Below are 27084 nucleotides of genomic sequence, written 5' to 3' on the forward strand. Positions count from 1 at the left end.
CATATTATGCTCCTTCCAGCGCTGTTGTTTTTAGGTTATAGAGTTTTTATCCAATCAGAATTCAGCCTGCTTATGTTGCCATGCTGTACCAAATCTGCCCGTGGCCTTCAGAATCAACAATGTGGGCGCAGGGACAGACATTTGCGATAGCCAATCAGATCACGAGTTGTTGTCGGTAAGCCCTTTTTAGCTGGCCTAAGGCAGATATATATAGTGAAGTTATGAACTAGGTAACATAAGAACTCCATTACCCAGCATGCCACAGTAGTGAAAAGCATGCGCATTGCCCCGTTTAGGTTGTTGAATGTACCCAGCAGGATGTTTTTGTTGAGCACGCTGTGGAGCAAACTTTAAGAACTCAGCCAAAATCCTTTATGTTTAGACAAGACAAGACTTACATTTACAAGGCCATTTTCAACAAGGATATTTAAAGAGAAACTACATCTTGTGAGACAACGTCGGCAAACCCCAGAACAAGAATGGGTTCTAAAAATTGTGGGTTCAGATATTTTATTTGTTAAATTTTGCCACGTTTAATATATTTTTGGCAATTTTAATTTTGACAGTACCACATAAGATCTTTTAATTGTTGATGCAGGTTTATTGACTATTAAATGCACCAGAAAATAACCATTTTGTACACTGTTGAGATGACTCAATACTCAGTAGTGCGTAAATGTGTTTCTGTATAGTATTTCTCCAGCAACGGTCATGTGGTGACATAAATGATGGTATTTTGAGAGGTAATCATTGGGCACGGGGCTGTCACGCCAAATGTCTTCCCCCCTACAAAAACCTTCCCCTGGAAGACATTTGGCGTGACAGACCCTTTAATGCCTGAAGGACCCCAATGAGGGCGTAATAATACCAAGTTATATGATTCTTAAGGGTTACAGCTGCAAAATTAGCAAAGCAAAAATAGCTTGAAAGGTTAGCATGCTGGAATACTAATATTTTTTCCTTACCGTTATTTTTCACCAATGACAATCAGCCAATTATAATGCTTTTAAAACGGGCAGCTAGCTGTGGGCTGCTTTAAGGTCCTCCCACCCTCATTGGGGTCTTTCAGGCATTAGCGGGGGCTGTCACGCCAAATGTCTTCCGGGGGGAAGGTTTTTGTAGGGGGGAAGAAATTTGCCGTGACAGAGGCCTGCGATGGGGTGGCGACTTTTCTAGGGTGTACGCCCCCTTCCGTCCGATTGTAGCTGAGATAGACACCAGCGCCCCCCGTGACCGCAAACGGAATAAGCGGTAGAAAATGGATGGATGGATGGGCATTGGACATCACTGAAGGAGCAGGACAGGTGGACACAAACATTAGCAATGCTAGCATATTAATGTTAGCGACATACTAGCACATTTTAACACCAACATCATGTTAAGTCAGCCTACTTGCTGGAGATAAACAAAATTAATTAATGCTCATGTTAGAGCATGGGTGTCAAACTCTGGCCGGCGGGCCAAATTACCGTGTAATTTCATTTGGCCCTTGAGGTAATAATAAATTAACATTAGAGCTGGCCTGCTGGTATTATACAGTGGCGGTGCCGCTGTATCACCGCATTCAACGCTAATTGTCATACTTGCCAATCCTCCCGATTTTGCCAGGAGAATCCCGAATTTCAGTGCCCCCCACCGAAAATCTCCCGGGGCAACCATTCTCCCGAATTTCCACCCGGACAACAATATTGGGGGCGTGCCTTAGAGGTACTGCTTTTAGCATCCTCTACAACCTGTTGTTACGTCCACTTTTCCTCCATACAAACATCGTGCCGGCCCAGTCACGTAATATATGCGGCTTCTACACTCACACAAGTGAATGCATTGCATACTTGGTCAACAGCCATACAGGTCACACTGAGGGTGGCCGTATAAACAACTTTAACACTGTTACACCACACTGTGAACCCACACCAAACAAGAATGAAAAACACATTTCGGGAGAACATCCGCACCGTAACACAACAAAAACACAAAAGAACAAATACCCAGAATCCCTTGCAGCACTATCTCTTCCGGGACGCTACAATATGCACCCCCACTACCAACAAAACTCGATTTTGCATGTCACTATAAAGTTATATAAGGCTTGCTTGTTCAATATTCAATGCAAAACTTGCTTGGGTCCCTATTAAAAGGTTAACTTGATCAACTTTGGCCCGCAGCTTTGTTCAGTTTAGAATTTTGGCCCACTCTGTATTTGAGTTTGACACCCCTGTGTTAGAGCTTTATTTCAAGACGTGTAGCCAAGCCTGTTTATTTGCATGCTTTTTTTGGGTTTTTTTTTTACTAATTCTGGTTTTCTATTTTTTTTACATAAAAAAACACTGAGGATCAACATTTTTTTTTTTTTTCATGCTTCATTGTGTTTTCTTTTACTTTTCATCAGGCTGACCTTGGCGGAGGTCTGTGCTCCACTGAATGACATTACGGTTATCACCAACATATTTAGCGTAGCATTTCTAAAACAACACATTTCAGAGGAACTATCAGCGTGTTGAAATCTGCCTTTAGGCACCGTCCCGTATACACCGAGTCTTCACCTGTCGTCGTTCCCCCGCCCACCCACACACCCCACCCCGCTCCCACGGGCACACCTGGGTGAAGAGCGAACAGGTTGTTCAACATGCCTCCCTCTCTGCTGTGGCACACACAAACACACACACACGCACACACACACACACACACACGCACACACACACACACACACACACACACACACACACACACACACAAACAAATGGAAATAACAAACACTGCGTAAATGTACTTCACTTTGACGCCGCGCACAATCATGTCCCCGCTCGGACATGTGCAGACCTCCGCCAAGGTCTGACAGTCCGACTTTAATAATACAACTGTAACATTTGACAACCAAATAATTAAACAAGGTGACTCTGTAAAGAATCTGGGTATTATCTTCGACCCAACTCTCTCCTTTGAGTCACACATTAAAAGCGTTACTAAGACGGCCTTCTTTCATCTCTGTAATATCTCTAAAATTCGCTCCATTCTGTACACTAACGACGCGGAGATCATTATCCATGCATTTGTTACGTGTCGTCTCGACTATTGTAACATATTATTTTCGGGTCTCCCCATGTCTAGCATTAAAAGATTACAGTTGGTACAAAATGCGGCTGCTAGACTTTTGACAAGAACAAGAACGTTTGATCATATTACGCCTGTACTGGCTCACCTGCACTGGCTTCCTGTGCACTTAAGATGTGACTTTAAGGTTTTACTACTTACGTATAAAATACTACACGGTCTAGATCCAGCCTATTTTGCCGATTGTATTGTACCATATGTCCCGGCAAGGAATCTGCGTTCAAAGGACTCCGGCTTATTAGTGATTCCTAAAGCCCCAAAAAAAGTCTGCGTGCTATAGAGCGTTTTCATTTCGGGCTCCAGTACTCTGGAATGCCCTCCCGGTAACAGTTCGAGATGCTACCTCAGTAGAAGCATTTAAGTCTCACCTTAAAACTAGTTTGTATACTCTAGCCTTTAAATAGACCTCCTTTTTAGACCAGTTGATCTGCCGCTTCTTTTCTTTTTCTCCTCTGTCCCCCCCCTCCCTTGTGGAGGGGGTCCGGTCCGATGGCCATTGATGAAGTACTGGCTGTTCAGAGTCGGGACCCAGGATGGACCGCTCTCCTGTGTATCGGTTGGGGACATCTCTACGCTGCTGATCCGACTCCGCTTGGGATGGTTTCCTGTGGACGGGACTCTCGCTGCTGTCTTGGATCCGTTTTGAACTGAACTCTCGCGGCTGTGTTGGAGCCACTATGGATTGAACTTTCACAGTATCATGTTAGACCCGCTTGACATCCATTGCTTTCGGTCCCCTAGAGGGGGGTGCGGGGGGTTTCCCCACATATGAGGTCCTCTCCAAGGTTCTCATAGTCATCATTGTCACTGGCATCCCACTGGGTGTGAGTTCTCCTTGCCCTTATGTGGGTTCTTCCGAGGATGTCGTAGTGCTTTGTACAGTCCTTTGTGACATTTGTGATTTAGGACTATATAAATAAACATTGATTGATTGATTGATTGATTGATTGATTGATTGATTGATTGATTGATAAAACTTCCAGCGAACGGCGGAATTTTGCATTCAGATTCATGCAGTGTTCATGTGACAGTAAGGGAAAAATGTGCACTGTGAAAAGTGTTGGGGAAATGTGCGCAATATTGCGTAACACTGCTGCAAAAATACCCCAAAATTTCAGAAAAATTATTTGTATAAACAATAATTAAAGTAAAGTGAAATTAAATCATATATATTTTTTATTGTAACATACAGTATGTATAATTAAAACAATCCTTTATTTATATTGCTTTGTTTTTCTTTTATTTGTAAGAACAAAAAAAAAAAAAATGTTTGAATTAATTGAAATTAGAATATATGAATTTTATTAACAATTGCATAATTCAAACAATACCTTTAAATTAAATCAAAATTACAAATGTATAATTTAAACCATAAAATAATAAATTAAAATAAACATTAAAATTAACATTAAATGTATCAAATTATTATATTTCCCTCCACATTTTACACACAATACTCCATAATAATTTTATTTGGTGCAAATTTGTATAAACAATAAAAAAATAAATACTTGAATAAACTGAAATTAAATTAAATATATTGTAATATAAACAAATGTATAATTCAATCAATACATTTAAAAATTAAACCAAAATTAACATTACAAGTTTGTATTTTAAACAAATAATGATTTCAGAAACAAAAATAAACGTTAAAATACATTAAAAACAATAAATAATTCACATTCAAAACTCAATTTACTAATTAAAAATATATGTGTAAAATATATATGAAAATGAATATGTGAATTATATTTATATAGCGCTTTTCTCTAGTGACTCAAAGTGCTTTACGTAGTGAAACCCAATATCTGAGCTACATTTTTAAACCAGTGTGGGTGGCACTGGGAGCAGGTGGGTAAAGTGTCTTGCCCAAGGACACAACGGCTGTGACTAGGATGGCGAAAGCGGGAATCGAAACGGGAACCCTCAAATTGCACTGCCAACCGAGCTATGCCGCCCCGAAATGTGCGGGTTTTTCTCCCAAACCCTGACAATGTTTTATTTTAAAAAGCCACAAGTTGACCTTCATATGTCAGCAAAATTAAAGCAAAAAATAACTACTGAAGTCTAAAAGGTCTTCCAGGGCCTTTGCCCCACCCCAAGACAAGTATTTCTTCACCTAATCATGTTTTAATAAAAGGCGAAATATAGAAATGTACATGTGAGTGAGATTTGTTCAGTGCAAAATAAGGGAAGTGACTAGTGAAACAACCTTAACCTGGTTCTGCACCAACAACTGGACCTTGAAACTGCCCTCACTTGTTAAGAACGCCAATAAACTTTTGGTGAGGGCGTCCAACACGCACGTGTGTTGACAACATTCGAGCCTCATTCATCCAAACCCCCAAAAAGCATCCAAGCGCCATGAGCTCCTCACTTACTTGACTGTGACTCTGGACGACAGGTCCTGGAGGTCTCCGGGGTGAAAGAGCTGCGCCTCCTTTAGTCCGAGCTTGAGACAGGCTTTGAGGAAGACATTAATGTTGTCCTGGACGGAGACGAGAGAGAGCACAGGCGAAAAAAGGAATCACTCAAGTATTCCCTGGCTTGCAACTCATGGCTTCCAAAGTTCATATCGCACGCAGGCAGGCAAGCAGGGAGGCGGGCAGGGAGGAGCGTGTGTGTGTGTGTGTGCGTGTGTGTGTGTGTGTGTGTGTGTGTGTGTGTGTGTGTGTGTGTGTGTGTGTGTGTGTGTGTGTGTGTGTGTGTGTGTGTGTGTGTGTGTGCAAATAAGAAGTGCATAAACACGCAGTGGGGTGGGTGTGTTACAGTCAGCAGCACGGCTAGCAGTGGGCGGGGCTTGAGTGTCTAAAAAGCACAACACCTGTGGAATCTGCAAGGGCTCGGCCTTATTTTGGAGCGGGGTTGCTAGGAGACGGTAGAAAGCGAGTGAAAGATCCGCCATGTGGGAGTGAGGGGATGTTACGCGGACGCGCACAAGGCCAGGGCGCGTGACATCACGATGGTCTGGTTTAATTGCTGGGTTGCTGCTATTTTTGAAGCCTCTTCTGAGGCGGACTCAACCATTTTGGCCTTTGTAACGACAAGGCTCGCTTGTCATTAATAGGAACCAAAAGGAGGGAACCACGTTTCTGATAACCCATTTTTTTGGAGCGCATAGCGCGCATAGTTCGCATACACCAGCTAATTATGTTGCCAACCTCGCCTGTCGTCGTCTCACCTCCAGAATGTCGCCCGACCGACACGAGCGAGCACAACAAATGCAGGAAGTGAAAAATGAGTCACACAACATGCAAATGTGCACGTGGAACTAAAACCCTGCATATTTTAGGGGTACGGTGTTTAATGGTGAGGAGGCATTTATTTGTACAAAGGTACTTTCACCATATATTTGCATCTTTTTTTTAAAATCAGGATTTAGGTAATGATTCTTATTACTATTATTACTATTATTATTGGGGCGGCATAGCTCGGTTGGTAGAGTGGCCGTGCCAGCAACTTGAGGGTTGCAGGTTCGATTCCCGCTTGTGCCATCCTAGTCACTGCTGTTGTGTCCTTGGGCAAGACACTTTACCCACCTGCTCCCAGTGCCACCCACACTGGTTTAAATGTAACTTAGATATTGGGTGTCACTATGTAAAGCGCTTTGAGTCACTTGAGAAAAGCGCTATATAAATATACTTCACTTACTAAAATAATGACAATGTATGTCCAGCGTCTTTAAGGGTAGGGTGTTTTGGGTGAGGAGGCCTTTTATATACAAAGATGTTTTCTTACTATATCATCACATATTTGTATCTTTTTTGATCATCATTTGGTAATGATTTTTATTACTAAAATAAAGTGCATTAAAATATCTGTCCAGCGTCTTTAGGGGTAAGGCGTTTAATGGTGAGGAGGCCTTTTACATTCAAAAGTGTTTTCACTACAATATTATATATTTGCATCTTTTTCAATCATAATTAGGTAATTTTTTTTATTACTAAAATAATGTACATTACAATATATGTCCAGCGTTGTTAAGGGTAAGGCGGTAAATGGTGAGGAAGCCTTTTAAATTTAAAAGTGTTTTCACCATAATAAATAAATGATAAATGGGTTGTACTTGTATAGCGCTTTTCTACCTTCAAGGTACTCAAAGCGCTTTGACACTACTTCCACATTTACCCATTCACACACACATTCACACACTGATGGAGGGAGCTGCCATGCAAGGCGCCAACCAGCACTCATCAGGAGCAAGGGTGAAGTGTCTTGCTCAGGACACAGCGGACGTGACGAAGTTGGTATATTATATATTTGCAGATGTTTTCTTACTCTTCCATTATATGTTTGTATCTTTTTTTGATCATCATTCGGTAAGGATTTTTTATTATTAAAATAAAGTACAATACAATATATATGTCCAGTGTCTTTAAGGGTAAGGCATTTAATGGTGTTGAAGCCTTTTAAATGTAAAAGTGTTTTCATTATATTTGCATATTTTTTAATCATAATTAAGTCATGTTTTTTTATTATGAAAGTTGTGTACATTACAATATATGTCCAGCGTCTTTAAGGGTAGGGTGTTTTGGGTGAGGAGGCCTTTTATATACAAAGATGGTTTCTTACTATATCATCACATATCAGTATCTTTTTTGATCATCATTCGGTAAGGATTTTTTTTTATTAAAACAAAGTACATTACAAAATATGTACAGCATCTATAAGGGTAAGGTGTTTTATGGTTAGGAGGCCTTTTAAATTTAAAAGTGGTTTCACTATAATAATATTATATATTTGCATCTTTTTTTGATCATAATTAAGTAATGATTTTGTATTACTAAAATAATGTACATTTCAATATATGTCCAGCGTCTTTAAGGGTAAGGCGTTTAATGGTGAAGAGGTCTTTTACATTCAAAAGGGTTTTCACTACAATACTATTTATTTGCATCTTTTTCAATTATAATTAGTTAATGATTTTTTATTACTAAAATAATGTACATTACAATATATGTCCAGCGTCTTTAAGGGTAAGGCATTTAATGGTGTTGAGGCCTTTTAAATTTAAAGGTGTTTTCACTATAATATTATATATTTGCAGATGTTTTCTTACTCTTCCATCATATATTTGTATCTTTTTTTGATCATCATTTGGTAAGGATTTTTTATTATTAAAATAAAGTACATACAATATATATGTCCAGTGTCTTTAAGGGTAAGGCATTTAATGGTGTTGAGGCCTTTTATATTTAAAAGTGTTTTCACTATAATATTATATATTTGCATATTTTTTCATCATAATTAGATAATGTTTTTTTATTATTAAAGTTGTGTACATTACAATATATGTCCAGCGTCTTTAAGGGGAGGGTGTTTTGGGTGAGGAGGCCTTTTATATACAAAGATGTTTTCTTACTATATCATCACATATTTGTATCTTTTTTGATCATCATTTGGTAATGATTTTTATTACTAAAATAAAGTGCATTACAATATCTGTCCAGCATCTTTAGGGGTAAGGCGTTTAATGGTGAGGAGGCCTTTTACATTCAAAAGTGTTTTCACTACAATATTATATATTTGCATCTTTTTCAATCATAATTAGGTAATTATTTTTTATTACTAAAATAATGTACATTACAATATATGTCCAGCGTTGTTAAGGGAAAGGCGGTAAATGGTGAGGAAGCCTTTTAAATTTAAAAGTATTTTCACTATAATGTTATATATTTGCAGATGTTTTCTTACTCTTCCATCATATGTTTGTATCATTTTTGATCATCATTCGGTAAGGATTTTTTATTATTAAAAATAAAGTACAATACAATATATATGTCCAGTGTCTTTAAGGGTAAGGCATTTAATGGTGTTGATGCCTTTTCAATTTAAAAGTGTTTTCACTATAATATTATATATTTGCATATTTTGTAATTATAATTAGGTGATGTTTTTTTATTATTAAAGTTGTGTACATTACAATATATGTCCAGCGTCTTTAAGGGTAGGGTGTTTTGGGTGAGGAGGCCTTTTATATACACAGATTGTTTCTTACTATATCATCACATATTTGTATCCTTTTGGATCATCATTTGGTAATGATTTTTATTACTAAAATAAAATGCATTACAGTATCTGTCCAGTGTCTTTAGCGGTAAGGCATTTAATGGTGAGGAGGCCTTTTACATTCAAAAGTGTTTTCACTACAATATTATATATTTGCATCTTTTTCAAATCATTATTAGGTGATTATTTTTTATTACTAAAATAATGTACATTACAATGTATGTCCAGCGTCTTTAAGGGTAAGGCATTTAATGGTGTAGAGGCCTTTTAAATTTAAACGTGTTTTCACTATGATATTATATATTTGCAGATGTTTTCTGACTATACCATCATATATTTGTATCTTTTTTTGATCATCATTCGGTAATGATTTTTTATTACTAAAATAAAGTGCATTATAATATTTTTCCAGTGTCTTTAAGGGTAAGGCGTTTAATGGTGAAGAGGAGTTTCACATTCAAAAGTTTTTTCACTGTAATATCATATATTTGCATCTTTTTTAATCATAATTAGGTAATTATTTTTTGTTACTAAAATAATTTACATTACAATATATGTCCAGGGTCTTTAAGGGTAAGGCGTTTAATGGTCAGGAGGCCTTTTACATTCAAAAGTGTTTTCACTTTTTTATTGAATATTTCTATCTTTATTTGATCATCATTTGGTAATGATTTGTTAACTAAAATAACGTACATCACATTATATGTCCAGCGTCTTTAAGGGTAAGGTGTTTTTGGTGAGGAGGCCCTTTATATACAACATGTGTTCTTACTATTATATATTTGTATCTTTTTTTGTTCATTATTCGATAATGATGTGTTATTACTCAAATAACGTACATTACAATATGTGTAGCGTCTTTAAGGGTGAGGTGTTTAATGGTGAGGAGGCCTTTTACATTCCAAAGTGTTTTCACTACAATATTATATATTTGCATCTTCCATCCATCCATTTTCTACCGCTTATTCCCTTTCGTGTCGCGGGGGGCGCTGGTGCCTATCTCAGCTACAATAGGGCGGAAGGCAGTGTACACCCTGATTTTTTATTACTAAAATAATGTACATTACAATATACAGTATGTTCAGCGTCTTTAAGGGTAGGGTGTTTTTGGTGAGGAGGCCTTTTATATACAAAGATATTTTCTTACTGTAGCATCACATATTTCTATCTTTGTTTGATCATCATTCGGTAATGATTTTTTTATTACTAAATAATTTACATTACTATATATATCCGATGTATTAGTTGAGAGGCCTTGTTGGCTTGTATTTTCATTAACAAAATAAAGAAAAATTCTAATCAAAACAAAATAAGGACATTTTGACTAAAATGATGGCCGTTGCAACATTTTTCCAACACTTATTGGGGGTAAAATAGATTAGATTAGATTAGATAGTACTTTATTTGTTTGATGTTTGATTGTGAGAAGACCTTTATTTGTATGAATGTATTTTCACTCATATCTATCCATCCATATTCTACAGCTTATTCCCTTCTAATATGTATATATTTTTAAATCAAAATTAAGTCATTTCTTTTAGACTACGATGATGTACAACACAGCATGCTGTACGCCAAGCGTTTTTAAGGGGTAATATTTTCAATATACAGCACATCAAGCGTCTAGAAGGGGAGGTGCTTAATGGTAGGGAGGCCTTTGTTATGACAAAAGATTTTTTTTCTTACTAGTGTCAAATTGAGCTCATTTACTTTTGTATTTCCAGGCATTGACCGTCATGAAATTAGATATATTTTTGAATTATTACATCCAAAAGTTTAGAGATATGTCTTTTTAGACTTTTGAAACAATATATTCTTATAAAATAGTAATGCTTTTTCTTGCCAAAACAAATCAAAACATACCCTATATTGCCAAAAGTATTTGGCCACCCATCCAAATGATCAGAATCAGGTGTCTTAATCACTTGGCCCAGCCACAGGTGTATAAAATCACGCACTTCGGCATGGAGACTGTTCCTACAAACATTTGTGAAAGAATGAGCCGCCCTTAGGAGCTCAGTGATTTCCAGTGTAGAACTGGCATAGGAGGATGCCACCTGAAATTTGGTGGAGGAGGAATTATGATGTGGGGTTGTTTATCAGGAGTTGGGCTTGGCCCCTTAGTTCCAGTGAAAGGAACTAAGGGGCCAACTAATGCTCCAGGATACCAAAACATTTTGGACAATTCCATGCTCCCGACCTTGTGGGAACAGTTTGGAGTGGGCCCCTTCCTCTTCCAACATGACTGTGCACCAGTGCACATAGCAAGGTCCATAAAGACATGGATGGCAGAGTCTGCTGTGGATGAACTTGACTGGCCTGCACAGAGTCCTGACCTGAACCCCATAGAACACCTTTGTGAGGAATTACAACGGGGACTGAGAGCCAGGCCTTCTCGACCAACATTAGTGTGTGACCTCACCAATGTGCTTTTGGGAGAATGGTGGAAAATTCTGATAAACACACTCCGCAACCTTGTGGACAGCCTTCCCAGAAGAGTTGAAGCTGTAATAGGTGCAAAAGGTGGACCGACCTCATATAGAACCCTATGGGTTAGGAATGGGATGGCACTTCAAGTTCATATGTGAGTCAAGGCAGGTGGTTACTATAACAATCTACAAGATTAGTATAGATTGCCTCTCTTTCTTCCCCTCCATCTTTTGATATTCCTTTTTTCTATCTCTAGTTATCATTATTTACAGTATATGTATTGTTGCATTTGAACAACTGTAGTGTTGATAGAGGTAAATTATTGGTATTGTTCATTTCTATATTATTATTTATTTCGCTAACTGCTTCTTTGCTATCACTTTTACAATTATGTGTATATTTCGTATGTGCTGTTGTTGTCCTATTGTTGTTGTTGTTTTTGTTGTGTTTGCTGTTGTTTTTGTCTCTCTGTATAATCCCGTTATTTCTCTTTTTATCCCCTGCTGCTCCGGCCCGGCTGCACCAAATGATAATATAAATACATTTAATAAAGTCAAATTCAAATAAGGCAACAAAAGAAGTATCCTGCACTTCTCTTTTGTAAAGTAAATCAGTAAACAGCCGGTATGGGCATTTACATCAACTATATGATTTGCCTAAGAAGCTGGACAGGACAAAAAAAAAAGACGAATGGCCAAATACTTTTGTTAATATAGTGTACCTAGCAGGTAAAACATTTTTTAAAAATATATTCTTTATTCTTCTCAAGTTGCTGAACCTCCTTAGGAGAAGAGTTTGATTCTAGTTATGTATCCCCCCTACCCCTTGACTAGTGACCAGTCAGTAGGTTTTTCATTGTAACCTTTGACCCCCAGTGACCTCAAGCATCCGGATATTGTTTGAAACAATTCAGGGGTAGATGTGTGACCTTTGAACCCCAGATGATTTAAACCATGAATAGAATTAGTGTAGATTACATGACATTATCGGTCATTTTCAACACAACACTTAGGGATTCCGACTTGTATCCGCTCCTAATCCCGTTAAATATGTCGGGTCCATCCCACATCCCTATAATCCTTTTTTTCACGCATAATTCTTCCCCTGGCTTCCCGCGAAGAGTGCAGAAAGAAGTTGGCGGGATGGGTTGGCGAGGCGCTGGTCACGTTGTGGTCAAGGCTTTTTCAGGCGCTCTGCAATTACCCTGCAATGACCTCTTGGCTGGCCGATATTCTACAAGCCCAGTTGTCGGGGGGGCGAGATGTGATCACATGTCTGTCGTGATTACACCAGTAATGACTGAAATGATGCTTCAATGTGCCCCTCCCCCACGTGCGCACCAAGCAGTTGTTGCAACCCCCCCCCCCTGCTCCTCCCAACAACAATAATGACAGAGTAGTAAATTTAACCCTTTTAATTGTTTGAGGATGTATTTTCATTTATTCTATGTATTTTTTTGTTGTTTTTTTATTCATGTTTTTATCTAATTTTGGATTTTTATAATGCGATTCTAAATTGATTCATAATTTTCATAACAAAAATGTTTTTCTTTTTTTTAATAAATATGTTTTTTTGTGTTTTTTAGATAGTCTCCGCACTTACTCACTACGTGTAGCTAACGGGAGCTTTTGCAACCTGATTTGAAAAAGTTGTACAAACATTTTTACTAGAGATGTCAGATAATGGCTTTTTTGCCGATATTGTCCAACTCTTGATTACCGATTCCGATATCAACCGATACCGATATATACAGTGGTGGAATTAACACATTATTATGCCTAATTTACAACCCATCATAATTTTGTTGTGATGCCCCGCTGGATGCATTAAACAATGTAACAAGGTTTTACAAAATAAATCAACTCAAGTTATGGAAAAAAATGCCAATATGGCACTGCCATATTTATAATTGAAGTCACAAAGTGCATTAGTTTTTTCAACATGCCTCAAATCAGCAGCTTGGAATTTGGGACATGCTCTCCCTGTGAGAGCATGAGGAGGTCGAGGTGGGCGGGGTTGGGGCGGGGGGGTGTATAATGTAGCGTCCCGGAAGAGTTAGTGCTGCAAGGGGTTCTGGGTATTTGTTCTGTTGTGTTTATGTGGTGTTACGGTGCGGATGTTCTCCCAAAATGTGTTTGTCATTCTTGTTTGGTGTGGGTTCACACTGTGGCGCATATTTGTAACAGTGTTAAAGTTGTTTATATGGCCATCCTCAGTGTGACCTGTATGGCTGTTGACCAAGTATGCGGTGCATTCACTTGTGTGTGTGAAAAGCCGTAGATATTATGTGACTGGGCCGGCACGCAAAGGCAGTGCCTTTAAGGTTTATTGGCGCTCTGTACTTCTCCCTACGTCCGTGTACACAGGGGCGTTTTAAAAAGTCATAAATTTTACTTTTTGAAACAAATACCGATAATTTCCGATATTACATCGTAAAGCATTTAACGTCCGATAATATCAGCAGTCCGATATTATCGGACATCTCTCATTTTTACACCAAAAAATATAGAACAAGAATCGTTTTGAATTAGGAATCGATTCTGAATCGACTCGTCACACCAAGAATCTTAATCGAATTGTTGAAATAATTCTATCCCTAATGCTCTTTTTTTTCATATTCATCAAAATATCCACACATTTTTATATTTATTATTTTGCTAATTCATCATTATTATAATTATTATTAGTTGTTTTACAAATATATCTTGTAATCATGTCAGAATAGATAGATTTTCCATACTTTTTTTTTTTACAACCGCCTGAAAACAATTTGTTGTTTATTATTCCTTTCTTTCATTTGAATGTCTCCTGTGAATGACTTTAAACCGGGGTTGGCGGCTCTTTAACGTCGCCCTAGTGGCTACCTGGAGCTTTCTCAAAAATGTATGAAAATGGAAAAAGACAGGAGACAAATATATTTTTTGGTTTAGTATGCTTTCTGTAGGAGGACAAACACGACACAAACCTTCCTAATTGTTAGAAAGCCCACTGTTTTATATGTGTGTGTTTATGCTTCACTGATGAGAGTATTTGGCGAGCGCTGTTTTTTCCTATTAATTTTGGCAGTCATTGAACTCACGATAGTTTTGTGGACTGTGACGCAACAGTTTGTTTACATGTACAGCTTTCTCCAATGCTGCCACAAAAAAACGTGTTTCATGCCACTCTTTCATTATCTCATTTTGTCCACCAAACGTTTTATGCTGTGAGTGAATGCACAAAAGTGAGCTTTGTTGATGTTATTGACTTGTTGGAGTGCTAATCAAGCATCGTTGGTCAGTGCAATCTAACCCATGCTAAGATGCTATTTATGCTAGATGTATGTACATATCATCATTATGTCTCGTTTGTAGGTATATTTGAGCTCATTTAATTTCCTTTACTTATGTCCTCTGTGTATTTCATTTATATTTGTATGTCTCATGACATATTATCTGTATGTAATATTGGCTGCATTTAAGATAGTTGTTTGTGTGCCATGTTGTTCCAGACCACAGCAAACGTTACCCACCTTGCAAATATTGTAATAAATCCTTTAGAAAAAGACAGCCTGCCGTTTCCTTTAACTTGGACACACACATCTATAAATGTGTCCATTCTAAGCCAGTCATTTCCAGGAGTTATCTCACCCTCTGAGAAGTTTTACTAATGTTTTCCAATGTTGTAAAAATGTGTAGAATAAATTTCAACATTTCTGTCAACGGAGTTTTGCGCCAGCCTGCGACATATAGTAATTTTGATAGTAGGCTAATATAACTACTTGGACACTGACAGCATGTGTTGCCTTCATTATAACACTTACAGTATATAAGATTTTTAAAGTCATTTTGATAGTAAGCTAAAAATAGACACATCATGTGTTGTCTTCATTATAACACTTATATACGGCTTTTAAAGTCATTTTGATAGTAAGCTAATATAGCTAATATGGACATTTACATCATGTGGTGGCTTCATTATAACACTTCCTGTATATAAGACTTTTAAAGTAATTTTGTTAGTAGGCTAATATAGACACTTTCATCATGGGTTGCCTTCATCATAAAATTTATACAAGACTTTTAAAGTAATTTTGATAGTAGGCTACTATAGCTAATATAGACAATTGGAAAAGTTCCAAGATGGCGGCGCCCGGACGGGCTGCGCTCTCGAGGAGATCCTGCTAAAGATGGAACATTTGGCAGAAATACCGGACAATTCCACAAACTTTATGGCTGGCTCACATCGTGGTCACTCCGTGATCACGTACGACCGCCAGACACTTCTGGATGTGGACACATCGGGCCGTTTTGGACTGATAGACGCGGGCGTGCTAAACATGCTAACTAGCATGGGAATACATCGGCGGCTACATCTAGCGGCCTGTGAAGCAGGGGAGTCTAGTAGCAGCGGGGGCCGTCTACGGAGCAGACGCCAGCGGTGTGATCGGAAACGCGGATGCCGAGCGGGGCTAAAAACAAAGCAGAAGGCTAATCCCCACAGAACACCACTTTCCTCCATCCCGAAGACGGATTTAGATGGAAAATGCGAGACTACTGGTCTGGGTAAGGAGTCAGTTAAATTAGAACAAGTTTTTTCTGCTTTGAGTGTTTCAGAGTTAGACATGTGTTTTACTGAGGTGGCTAACTATGATGCGTGCAATTTATCAAAGCAACAAACAAACAATCGGAAAATCCCCGTTACTGAGGTGGCTAACCATGATGCGTGCAGTTTATCAAAGCAACAATCAAACAATCGGAAAATTCCTGTCGTATCAATTCCTAGATATGGTCGTAACTATACTAAATGCACTGGGCATAATAAACACAACATTATTAATATTGCTACTACGGATAATTTGATCAAAAACTCCCTAAAACAGCCCACTACCTATAATATAGGTTTTTTAAACATAAGATCATTGTCTCCTAAAACGTTGTTAGTTAATGATATTATCAGAGACAACAATCTTAACGTCATCGGTCTCAGCGAAACCTGGCTTGAACCAAACTACTTTTTTGCGCTAAATGAGGCATGTCCTCCTAACTTTACACATGCGCATATTGCCCGTCCGCTCAAAAGGGGTGGGGGGGGTTGCACTAATATACAACGAAAACTTTAACCTTAGTCCTAACATAAATAATAAATATAAATCGTTTGAGGTGCTTACTATGAGGTCTGTCACACCGCTGCCTCTACACCTGGCTGTTATCTACCGCCCCCCAGGGCCCTATTCGGACTTTATTAATGAATTCTCAGAGTTCGTTGCTGATCTAGTGACACACGCCGATAATATAATCATAATGGGGGACTTTAATATCCATATGAATACCCCATCGGACCCACCGTGCGTAGCGCTCCAGACTGTAATTGATAGCTGTGGTCTCACACAAATAATAAATGAACCCACGCATTGCAACGGTAATACGATAGACCTAGTGCTTGTCAGGGGCATCACCGTTTCCAAAGTTACGATACTCCCGTATACTAAAGTATTGTCTGATCATTACCTTATAAAATTCGAGGTTCAGACGCATGTTCGTCAAACTAATAATAATAATAACTGCTATAGCAGCCGCAACATTAATACAGCCACAACGACAACTCTTGCTGACCTACTGCCCTCGGTAATGGCACCATTCCCAAAGTATGTGGGCTCTATTGATAACCTCACTAACAACTTTAACGACGCCCTGCGCGAAACCATTGATAACATAGCACCGCTAAAGTTAAAAAAGGCTCCAAAAAAGCGCACCCCGTGGTTTACAGAAGAAACTAGAGCTCAGAAATTATTATGTAGAAAGCTGGAACGCAAATGGCGCACGACTAAACTTGAGGTGCACCATCAAGCATGGAGTGATGGTTTAATAACTTATAAACGCATGCTTACCTTAGCTAAAGCTAAATATTACTCAAATCTCATCCACCGTAATAAAAACGATCCTAAATTTTTGTTTAGTACGGTAGCATCGCTAACCCAACAAGGGACTCCTTCCAGTAGCTCAACCCACTCAGCTGATGACTTTATGCAATTCTTTAGTAAGAAAATTGAAGTCATTAGAAAGGAGATTAAAGACAATGCGTCTCAGCTACAACGGGGTTCTATTAACACTGACACGATTGTATATACGGCGGATACTACCCTCCAAAATACTTTCTCTCGTTTTGAGGAAATAACATTAGAGGAATTGTTACAACGTGTAAATGGAATAAAACAGACAACATGTTTACTTGACCCTCTTCCTGGGAAACTGATCAAGGAGCTCTTTGTATTATTAGGTCCATCAGTGCTAAATATTATAAACTTATCACTCTCCTCGGGCACTGTTCCCCTAGCATTCAAAAAAGCGGTTATACATCCTCTTCTTAAAAGACCTAACCTCGATCCTGACCTCATGGTAAATTACCGACCGGTGTCTCACCTTCCCTTTATTTCAAAAATCCTTGAAAAAATTGTTGCGGAGCAGTTAAATGAACACTTAGCGTCTAACAATCTATGTGAAACCTTTCAATCCGGTTTCAGGGCAAATCACTCCACGGAGACAGCCCTCGCAAAAATGACTAATGATCTATTGCTAACGATGGATTCTGATGCGTCATCTATGTTGCTGCTCCTCGATCTTAGCGCTGCTTTCGATACCGTCGATCATAACATTTTATTAGAACGTATCAAAACACGAATTGGTATGTCAGACTTAGCCCTGTCTTGGTTTAACTCTTATCTTACTGATAGGATGCAGTGTGTCTCCCATAACAATGTGACCTCGGACTACGTTAAGGTAACGTGTGGAGTTCCCCAGGGTTCGGTCCTTGGCCCTGCACTCTTCAGCATCTACATGCTGCCGCTAGGTGACATCATACGCAAATACGGTATTAGCTTTCACTGTTATGCTGATGACACCCAACTCTACATGCCCCTAAAGCTGACCAACACGCCGGATTGTAGTCAGCTGGAGGCATGTCTTAATGAAATTAAACAATGGATGTCCGCTAACTTTTTGCAACTCAACGCCAAAAAAACGGAAATGCTGATTATCGGTCCTGCTAGACACCGAACTCTATTTAATAATACAACTCTAACATTTGACAACCAAACAATTAAACAAGGCGACACGGTAAAGAATCTGGGTGTTATCTTCGACCCAACTCTCTCCTTTGAGGCACACATTAAAAGCGTTACTAAAACGGCCTTCTTTCATCTCCGTAATATCGCTAAGATTCGCTCCATTCTGTCCACTAAAGACGCTGAGATCATTATCCATGCGTTTGTTACGTCTCGCCTCGACTACTGTAACTTATTATTTTCAGGTCTCCCCATGTCTAGCATTAAAAGATTACAGTTGGTACAAAATGCGGCTGCTAGACTTTTGACAAGAACAAGAAAGTTTGATCACATTACGCCTGTACTGGCTCACCTGCCCTGGCTTCCTATGCACTTAAGATGTGACTTTAAGGTTTTACTACTTACGTATAAAATACTACACGGTCTAGCTCCATCTTATCTTGCCGATTGTATTGTACCATATGTCCCGGCAAGAAATCTGCGTTCAAAGGACTCCGGCTTATTAGTGATTCCCAAAGCCCAAAAAAAGTCTGCGGGCTATAGAGCATTTTCCGTTCGGGCTCCAGTACTCTGGAATGCCCTCCCGGTAACAGTTCGCGATGCCACCTCAGTAGAAGCATTTAAGTCTCACCTTAAAACTCATTTGTATACTCTAGCCTTTAAATAGACTCCCTTTTTAGACCAGTTGATCTGCCGTTTCTTTTCTTTTTCTTCTATGTCCCACTCTCCCGTGTGGAGGGGGTCCGGTCCGATCCGGTGGCCATGTACTGCTCGCCTGTGTATCGGCTGGGGACATCTCTGCGCTGCTGGTCCGCCTACGCTTGGGATGGTTTCCTGCTGGCTCCGCTGTGAACGGGACTCTCGCTGCTGTGTCTTGGATCCTCTTTGGACTGGACTCTCGCGACTGTGTTGTATCCATTGTGGATTTAACTTTCACAGTATCATGTTGGATCCGCTCGACATCCATTGCTTTCCTCCTCTCTAAGGTTCTCATAGTCATCATTGTCACCGACGTCCCACTGGGTCATTATTGTCACCAATGTCCCACTGGGTGTGAGTTTTCCTACCGAGGATGTCATGGTGGTTTGTGCAGCCCTTTGAGACACTAGTGATTTAGGGCTATATAAGTAAACATTGATTGATTGATTGATTGATTGATTGAATTACATCATGTGTCGTCTTCTTTATAACACTAATATAAGACTTTAAAAGTCATTTTGATAGTAGGCTAATTTAGACACTTTTAGCATGTGTTGTCTTCATCATAACACTTATATAAGACTTTTAAAGTAGTTTTGATAGTAGGCTCATATAGCTAATATAGACACTTACAGCATGTATTGCCTTCTTTATAACACTTATCTAAGGCTTTTCATATTTTGACAGTTTGTTTTTGTATATTTGGTCCAATATGGCTCTTTCAACATTTTGGGTTGCCGACCCCTGCATTAAATATATCAAAATAAAATGTTCAATTACTTGATTGGCATTATTTTTACTGGTTCTTTTTTTTGACTGTTTTATTTATTTTATCAAGTGATTTATGTTTTCAAATCTTTATCTTTTTTAACTGTTTCATTTACTGTATCTAATTTAAGATCTATTGCCTGTACGGTTATAATAGCGGCAGCTTGACACTGGAACGGACTTTTCATATTTCCATGATTTCCTATTGGAAAATACACAGTGCCTCATTCACCTGTTGACACAACGATGAATAACGGCGGCGTGTGGAAAAGCAAACAGCTCATTTACAAAGTGACGACGCAGCATCAGCACCAAGCGAGGGCTTAGTTTCGTGCTCATACTTGGACTTTGAACCTTGGATGAGCATATTCCTCTTAGGTTTCATCTTTGATTGGTAAAAGCTAAATGATGGTGATCATCGTCATGGTGGCACCATCATCCAAGCCCGCAGCTCAAGGAGTCTATAACAACAACAGCCGGAGACATGTGCTGACTTGGGACACGTTCCCAAAGAGAAAACCAAAAGAATTCAGTTTCTGCAGCCAAAGTTGCGAAATGTTCTGCAAAACCAGAGATTTTTCGGCATGTGTTCCTCTCCCCTTCTGTTTTATTTTTTTTTATTTTTGTTCAACCAACATAATGGACTTGTTTCAAGTAAAACAACAACTTCGATGATAATAAAAACTAGCATCTATAATATTAATTATAGACTGTTAAGGAAGCCTGCTTACTACAAAACACATTTTAGTCTCTTGTATGAATTGAGACGTTCCAAAGCAAGTCTCCCCCTGGTGGCAATCTGAAGTATAAAAAGCCCTTCAGTCTTTATACAAATGTTCCATAAATAGGAGGCAAAATGAGTGTATTGTATTTTCACAGCAGAGTGAGAGTGACTTGTGTTTGTTTGGACGGCGCTTGGCTTTTCTCAGCGCGGTTAGGACGCCGACCGATAGCTAGGACCCAACTGCGAGCGGGGGCTGTGGTTTTTAGGGTTTGCGTCCAAGTCTCGGGAAATACCACAAAAGATCCTTTTAGGGATAAGACGCTTTGCATCAGCAGGTGTCCAGACGGTTGTTTGGACAAAGAGAACAAGAAGAAGTTGGCTCGTTCGTGTCATAATAAGTCATGATGGTGCAGGTAATGCAATTACGGTAGTCATGTCCTAATAGTCCCAATACTGCAGTTCATGCAATTGTTCATGTCTTAAAAGTTATGATGGTGCATGTAATACACATTTCTGTGTCCTAAAAATATCAATACTACAGTTTATGCGATTATTAGAGTCATAATAGGTCACAATAGTGCAGGTAATGCAATTGTTCATGTCGTAATATGTCATAATAGTCATGATGGTGCAGGTAATGCGATTCTTCTTGTCATAAGAAGTCATGATGGTGCAGGTAATGCAATTATTCAAGTCCAAATACTCTCAATACTGCAGTTTATGGAATTGTTCATGTCTTAAAAGTGATGATGGTGCATGTAATACACATTTTTATGTTCTAAAAATATCAATAGTACAGTTTATTCAATTATTATTGTCATAATAAGTCACAATGGTGCAGGTAATGCAATTTTTTATGTCATTATAAGTAATGATCGTGCAGGTAATGCAATTATTGAAGTCTTAATAGCCGCAATACTGCAGTTCATGCAATTGTTCATGTCTTAAAAGTCATGATGGTGCATGTAATACACATTTCTGTGTCCTAAAAATATCAACATTACAGTTTAAGCAATTATTAGAGTCATAATAAGTCACGATGGTGCAGGTAATGCAATTATTCAAGTCTTAATACTGCAGTTTATGCAATTGTTCATGTCTTAAAAGTGATGATGGTGCATGTAATACACATGTTTATGTCCTAAAAATATCAATAGTACAGTTTATGCAATTAATAGTGTCATAGTAAGTCACAATGGTGCAGGTTATGCAATTGTTCATGTCATAATATGTCATAATAGTCATGATGGTGCAGGTAATGTGATTCTTCATGGCATAATAGGTCATGATTGTGCAGGTAATGCAATTATTCAAAGCCTAATAGTCTCAATACTGCAGTTCATACAATTGTTAGTCACAATAGTCATGATGGTGCATGTAGTGACACGTTCTATGTCCGTATCATATAAATACTAAAGTTTTTGCAATTATTAGTGTTATAATAAGTTACGATGGTGCAGGTAATGCAATTGCTCATGTCATAATAGTCACAATAGGACAAACAACAATTGTTCATGTCATAATAAGTCACAATGGTGCAGGTAATGCAATTATTCATGTCCTAATAGTCCCAATACTGCAGTTCATGCTATTCTTAGTCATATTTGTCATGATGGTGCATGTAATACAACATTTTGTGTCCTGAAAATATCAATACTACAGTTTAGGCAATTATTAGTGTCATAATAAGTTACAATGGTGCAGGTAATGCAATTGTTCATGTCATAAGAAGTCATGATGGTGCAAGTAATGCAATTACTTATTGTCATAAGAGGTTACAATGTTACAGATAATGCTATTGTTCATGTCATAATAAATCATGATGGTGCAAGTAATGCAATTATTTTTGTCATAATAAGTCAAAACGTTACATGTAATGTGATTTTTCATGTCATAATATGTGATGATGGTGCAGGTAATGCAATTATTGAAGTCCTAACAGTCTCAATACTGCAGCTCATGCAATAGTTAGTCACAATAGTCATGATGGTGCATGTAATGCAACTTGTTGTGTCCTAAAAATATCAATACTACAATTTAAGCAATTATTAGAGTCATAATAAGTCACGATGGTGCAGGTAATTCAATTGTTTGTAGTAATATGTCATAATAGTCACAATGCTACAGGTAATGCGATTCTTCATGTCATAATAAGTCATGATGGTGCAGGTAATGCAATTATTCAAAGCCTAATAGTCTCAATAATGCAGTTCATACAATTGTTAGTCACAATAGTCATGATAGTGCATGTAGTGACACTTTCCATGTCCTTATCATATCAATACTACAGTTTTTGCAATTATTAGTGTTATAATAAGTTACGATGGTGCAGGTAATGCAATTGCTCATGTCATAATAGTCACAATAGGACAAACAATACAATTGTTCATGTCATAATAAGTCACAATGGTGCAGATAATGCAATTATTCATGTCCTAATAGTCCCAATACTGCAGTTCATGCAATTCTTAGTCATATTTGTCATGATGGTGCATGTAATACAACATTTTGTGTCCTGAAAATATCAATACTACAGTTTAGGCAATTATTAGTGTCATGATAAGTCACAATGGTGCAGGTAATGCAATTGTTCCTGTCATAAAAAGTCATGATGGTGCAAGTAATGCAATTATTTATTGTCATAATAAGTCAAAACGTTACAGGTAATGTGATTTTGCATGTCATAATAAGTGATGGTGCAGGTAATGCAATTATTGAAGTCCTAACAGTCTCAATACTGCAGCTCATGCAATTGTTAGTCACAATAGTCATGATGGTGCATGTAATGCAACTTTCCATGTGCTTATAATATCAATGCTACAGTTTTTGCAATTAATGTCATAATAAGTCACGATAGTGCAGGTGCTGCAATTGCTCATGTCATAAGAAGTCTTGATGGTGTAGTTAATGCATTTGTTCATGTCTTAGTAGTCATAACGGTGCAGGAAATGCAATTGTTTATGTCATAATAAGTCATGATGGTGCAGGTAATATAAATGTGTAAGTGAAAAGAGTCACAATATTCAAATAATAGTCACAACAGTGCAGGTAATGCAATTGTTCATGTCATATTAAGTCACAATGGTACGAGTACCGCGTTTGTTTATGTCATAAAAATCATGATGGTGCTTGTAATTCAACTTTCCATGTCCTGATAATATCAATACTAAAGTTCATGCAATTATTACTCTCATAATAAGTCACGATGGTGCAGGTAATGCAATTGCTCATGTCATAATAAGTCTTGATGGTGCAGTTAATGCAATTGTTCATGTTTTGATAAGTCACGATGGTGCAGTTAATGCAATTGTTCATGTCTTAAAAGTCATGATGGAGCAGGTAAGACAATTGTTCATGTCTTGATAAGTCACGATGGTGCAGGTAATGCAATTGTTCATGTCATAATAAGTCATGACTGCATGTAATGCAACTTTTCATGTCTTATAATATCAATAATACAGTTCATGCAATTGTTAGTGTCATAAAAGGTCACGGTGCGGCAGGTAATGCAATTGTTCATGTCATACTAAGTCTTGATTGTGTAGTTAATGCAATTGTTCATGTCTTAATAGTCATGATGGTGCAAGTAATGCAATTGTTCATGTCACAATAAGTCATGATGATGCAGGTAATGCAGTTGTCCATGTTTTAAATGTCACAATGGTGCAGGTAATGCAAATGTGTACATGATAAGGGTCACAATACTTATAGTTACAATAATCGTCATTGTATTGCAGTTAATGCATTATTTGTGCCATAATAGTCACAACACTGAAATTATTCATGCAATAATAGTCATGGTGTAGATAATGCAATTAGTCATGTGATAATAGTCACAGTAGTGCAGGTAATGCAATTGTTAATGTCAGAATAGGGAAAATAATGCAATTGTTCATGTCCTAATAAGTCACAATAGTGCAGGTAATGCAGTTATCCATGTCATAAAAGTCACAATGGTACAGGTGGTGCGATTGTTCATGTGACAATAAGTCACGATGGTGCAGGTAATGCAGTTTTGCATGTCAGAATAAGTCACGATGGTGCAGGTAATACAATTTTTCATGTCAGAATACTCCCAATAGGGAAAATAATAAAAATGTTTCATGTCATAATAGTCACGATGGTGTGGGTAATGCAAATGTTAATGTAAGAAGTCACAATAGGGAAAATATTACAATTGTTCATGTCAGAATAGTCACTATAGGGAAAATAATACAATTGTTCATGTCACAATAAGTCACGATGGTGCAGGTAATGCAAATGTTAATGTAAAAATAGTCAAAATAGGGAAAATTATAAACATGTTCATGTCATAATAAGTCACAAAAGTGCAGGTAATGCAGTTATTCATGTCATAAAAGTCACAGTGGTGCAGGTGGTGGAATTGTTCATGTGACAATAAGTCACGATGGTGCAGGTAATGCAGTTTTGCATGTCATAATAAGTCACGATGGTGCAGGTAATACAATTGTTCATGTCAGAATACTCCCAATAGGAAAAATAATAAAATGTTTCATGTCATAATAGTCACGATGGTGTGGGTAATGCAAATGTTAATGTAAGAAGTCACAATAGGGAAAATATTACAATTGTTCATGTCATAATAAGTCACAATAGTGCAGGTGATACAATTGTTCATGTCAGAAGTCACTATAGGGAACATAATAAAAATGTTCATGTCATGAAGGTGCAGGTAATGCAAATGTTCATGTCAGAATAGTCACCATAAAATTGTTCATGTCACAATAAGTCACGATGGTGCAGGTAATGCAAATGTTAATGTAAAAATTGTCAAAATAGGGAAAATTATGAACATGTTCATGTCATAATAGTCATGAAGGTGCAGGTAATGCAAATGTTCATGTCAAAATAGTCACAATAGGGAAAATAATACAATTGTTCATGTCATAATAAGTCACGATGGTGCAGGTAATACAAATGTTCATGTCAAATTACTCAAAATAGGGAAAATAATAAAAATGTTCATGTCATAATAGTCATGAAGGTGCAGGTAATGCAAATGTTCATGTCAGAATAGTCACAATAGGGAAAATTATACAATTGTTCATGTCATAATAAGCCCTGCGATGAGGTGGCGACTTGTCCAGGGTGTAACCCGCCTTCCGCCCGAATGCAGCTGAGATAGGCTCCAGCGACCAACCGCGACCCCAAAAGGGACAAGCGGTAGAAAATGAATGGATGGATGTCATAATAAGTCACGATGGTGCAGGTAATACAAATGTTCATGTCAAAGTAGTCAAAATAGGGAAAATAATAAAAATGTTCATGTCATAATAGTCATGAAGGTGCAGATAGTGCAAATGTTCATGTCAGAATAGTCACAATAGGGAAAATAATTCAATAGTTCATGTCACAATAAGTCACGACGGTGCAGGCAATGCAAATGTTCATGACAGAATAGTCACAATAGGGAAAATAATTCAATAGTTCATGTCACAATAAGTCACGACGGTGCAGGCAATGCAAATGTTCATGTCAGAATAGTCACAATAGGGAAAATAATTCAATAGTTCATGTCACAATAAGACAATGGTGCAGGTAATGCAAATGTTCATGTAAAAATAGTCACAATAGGGAAAATAATACAATTGTTCATGTCACAATAAGCCCTGCGATGAGGTGGCGACTTATCCAGGGTGTAACCCGCCTTCCGCCTGAATGCAGATGAGATAGGCTCCAGCGACAACCCGCGACCCCAAGAGGGACAAGCGCTAGAAAATGAATGGATGGATTTCATAATAAGGTGCAGGTAATACAAATGTTCATGTCAAAATAGGGAAAATAATAAAAATGTTCATGTCATAATAGTCATGAAGGTGCAGATAATGCAAATCTTCATGTCAGAATAGTCACAATAGGGAAAATAATTCAAGAGTTCATGTCACAATAAGTCACGATGGTGCAGATAATGCAAATGTTCATGTCAGAATAGTCACAATAGGGAAAATAATTCAATAGTTCATGTCACAATAAGTCACGATGGTGCAGATAATGCAAATGTTCATGTCAGATTAGTCACTATAGAGAAAATAATAAAACAATTCATGCCATAATAGTCATGATGGTGCAGGTAATAATGCAGATATTACAATTGATGATGTCATGATCTCCATATTTTTCTCTTTGCCATGATTAGTGGTGTGCTGAACATTTTTGCCGGAACATTCCAGAAAGTAAAAATTGTGCGACTTTAGAGGCGTTGGGCTGTTTTCATTGTTACTGCAGCCTGTTGCTCCTGCCTGCCAAACAAGTCTGTTGTTGTTACGCAGTCAGGCTG

At 38.0% G+C, this 27084-nt stretch overlaps 1 protein-coding gene across 8 annotated transcripts in view; it reads right to left on the reverse strand.

The window, feature by feature from the left end:
- LOC133538294 (LIM domain only protein 7-like) overlaps nt 1-27084 on the reverse strand; it is a 161188-nt gene that overhangs the window by 96924 nt on the left and 37180 nt on the right. For all 8 annotated transcript variants that reach the window (XM_061879776.1, XM_061879775.1, XM_061879777.1 and 5 more), the window contains exon 5: nt 5496-5602. In XM_061879776.1, coding sequence (XP_061735760.1) covers nt 5496-5602 — 107 coding nt within the window. The remainder of the gene's footprint in view (nt 1-5495; nt 5603-27084) is intronic.

The sequence above is a fragment of the Nerophis ophidion genome, linkage group LG19 (genome assembly GCF_033978795.1).
Source record: "Nerophis ophidion isolate RoL-2023_Sa linkage group LG19, RoL_Noph_v1.0, whole genome shotgun sequence".
In the NCBI taxonomy this organism is placed as follows: domain Eukaryota; kingdom Metazoa; phylum Chordata; class Actinopteri; order Syngnathiformes; family Syngnathidae; genus Nerophis; species Nerophis ophidion.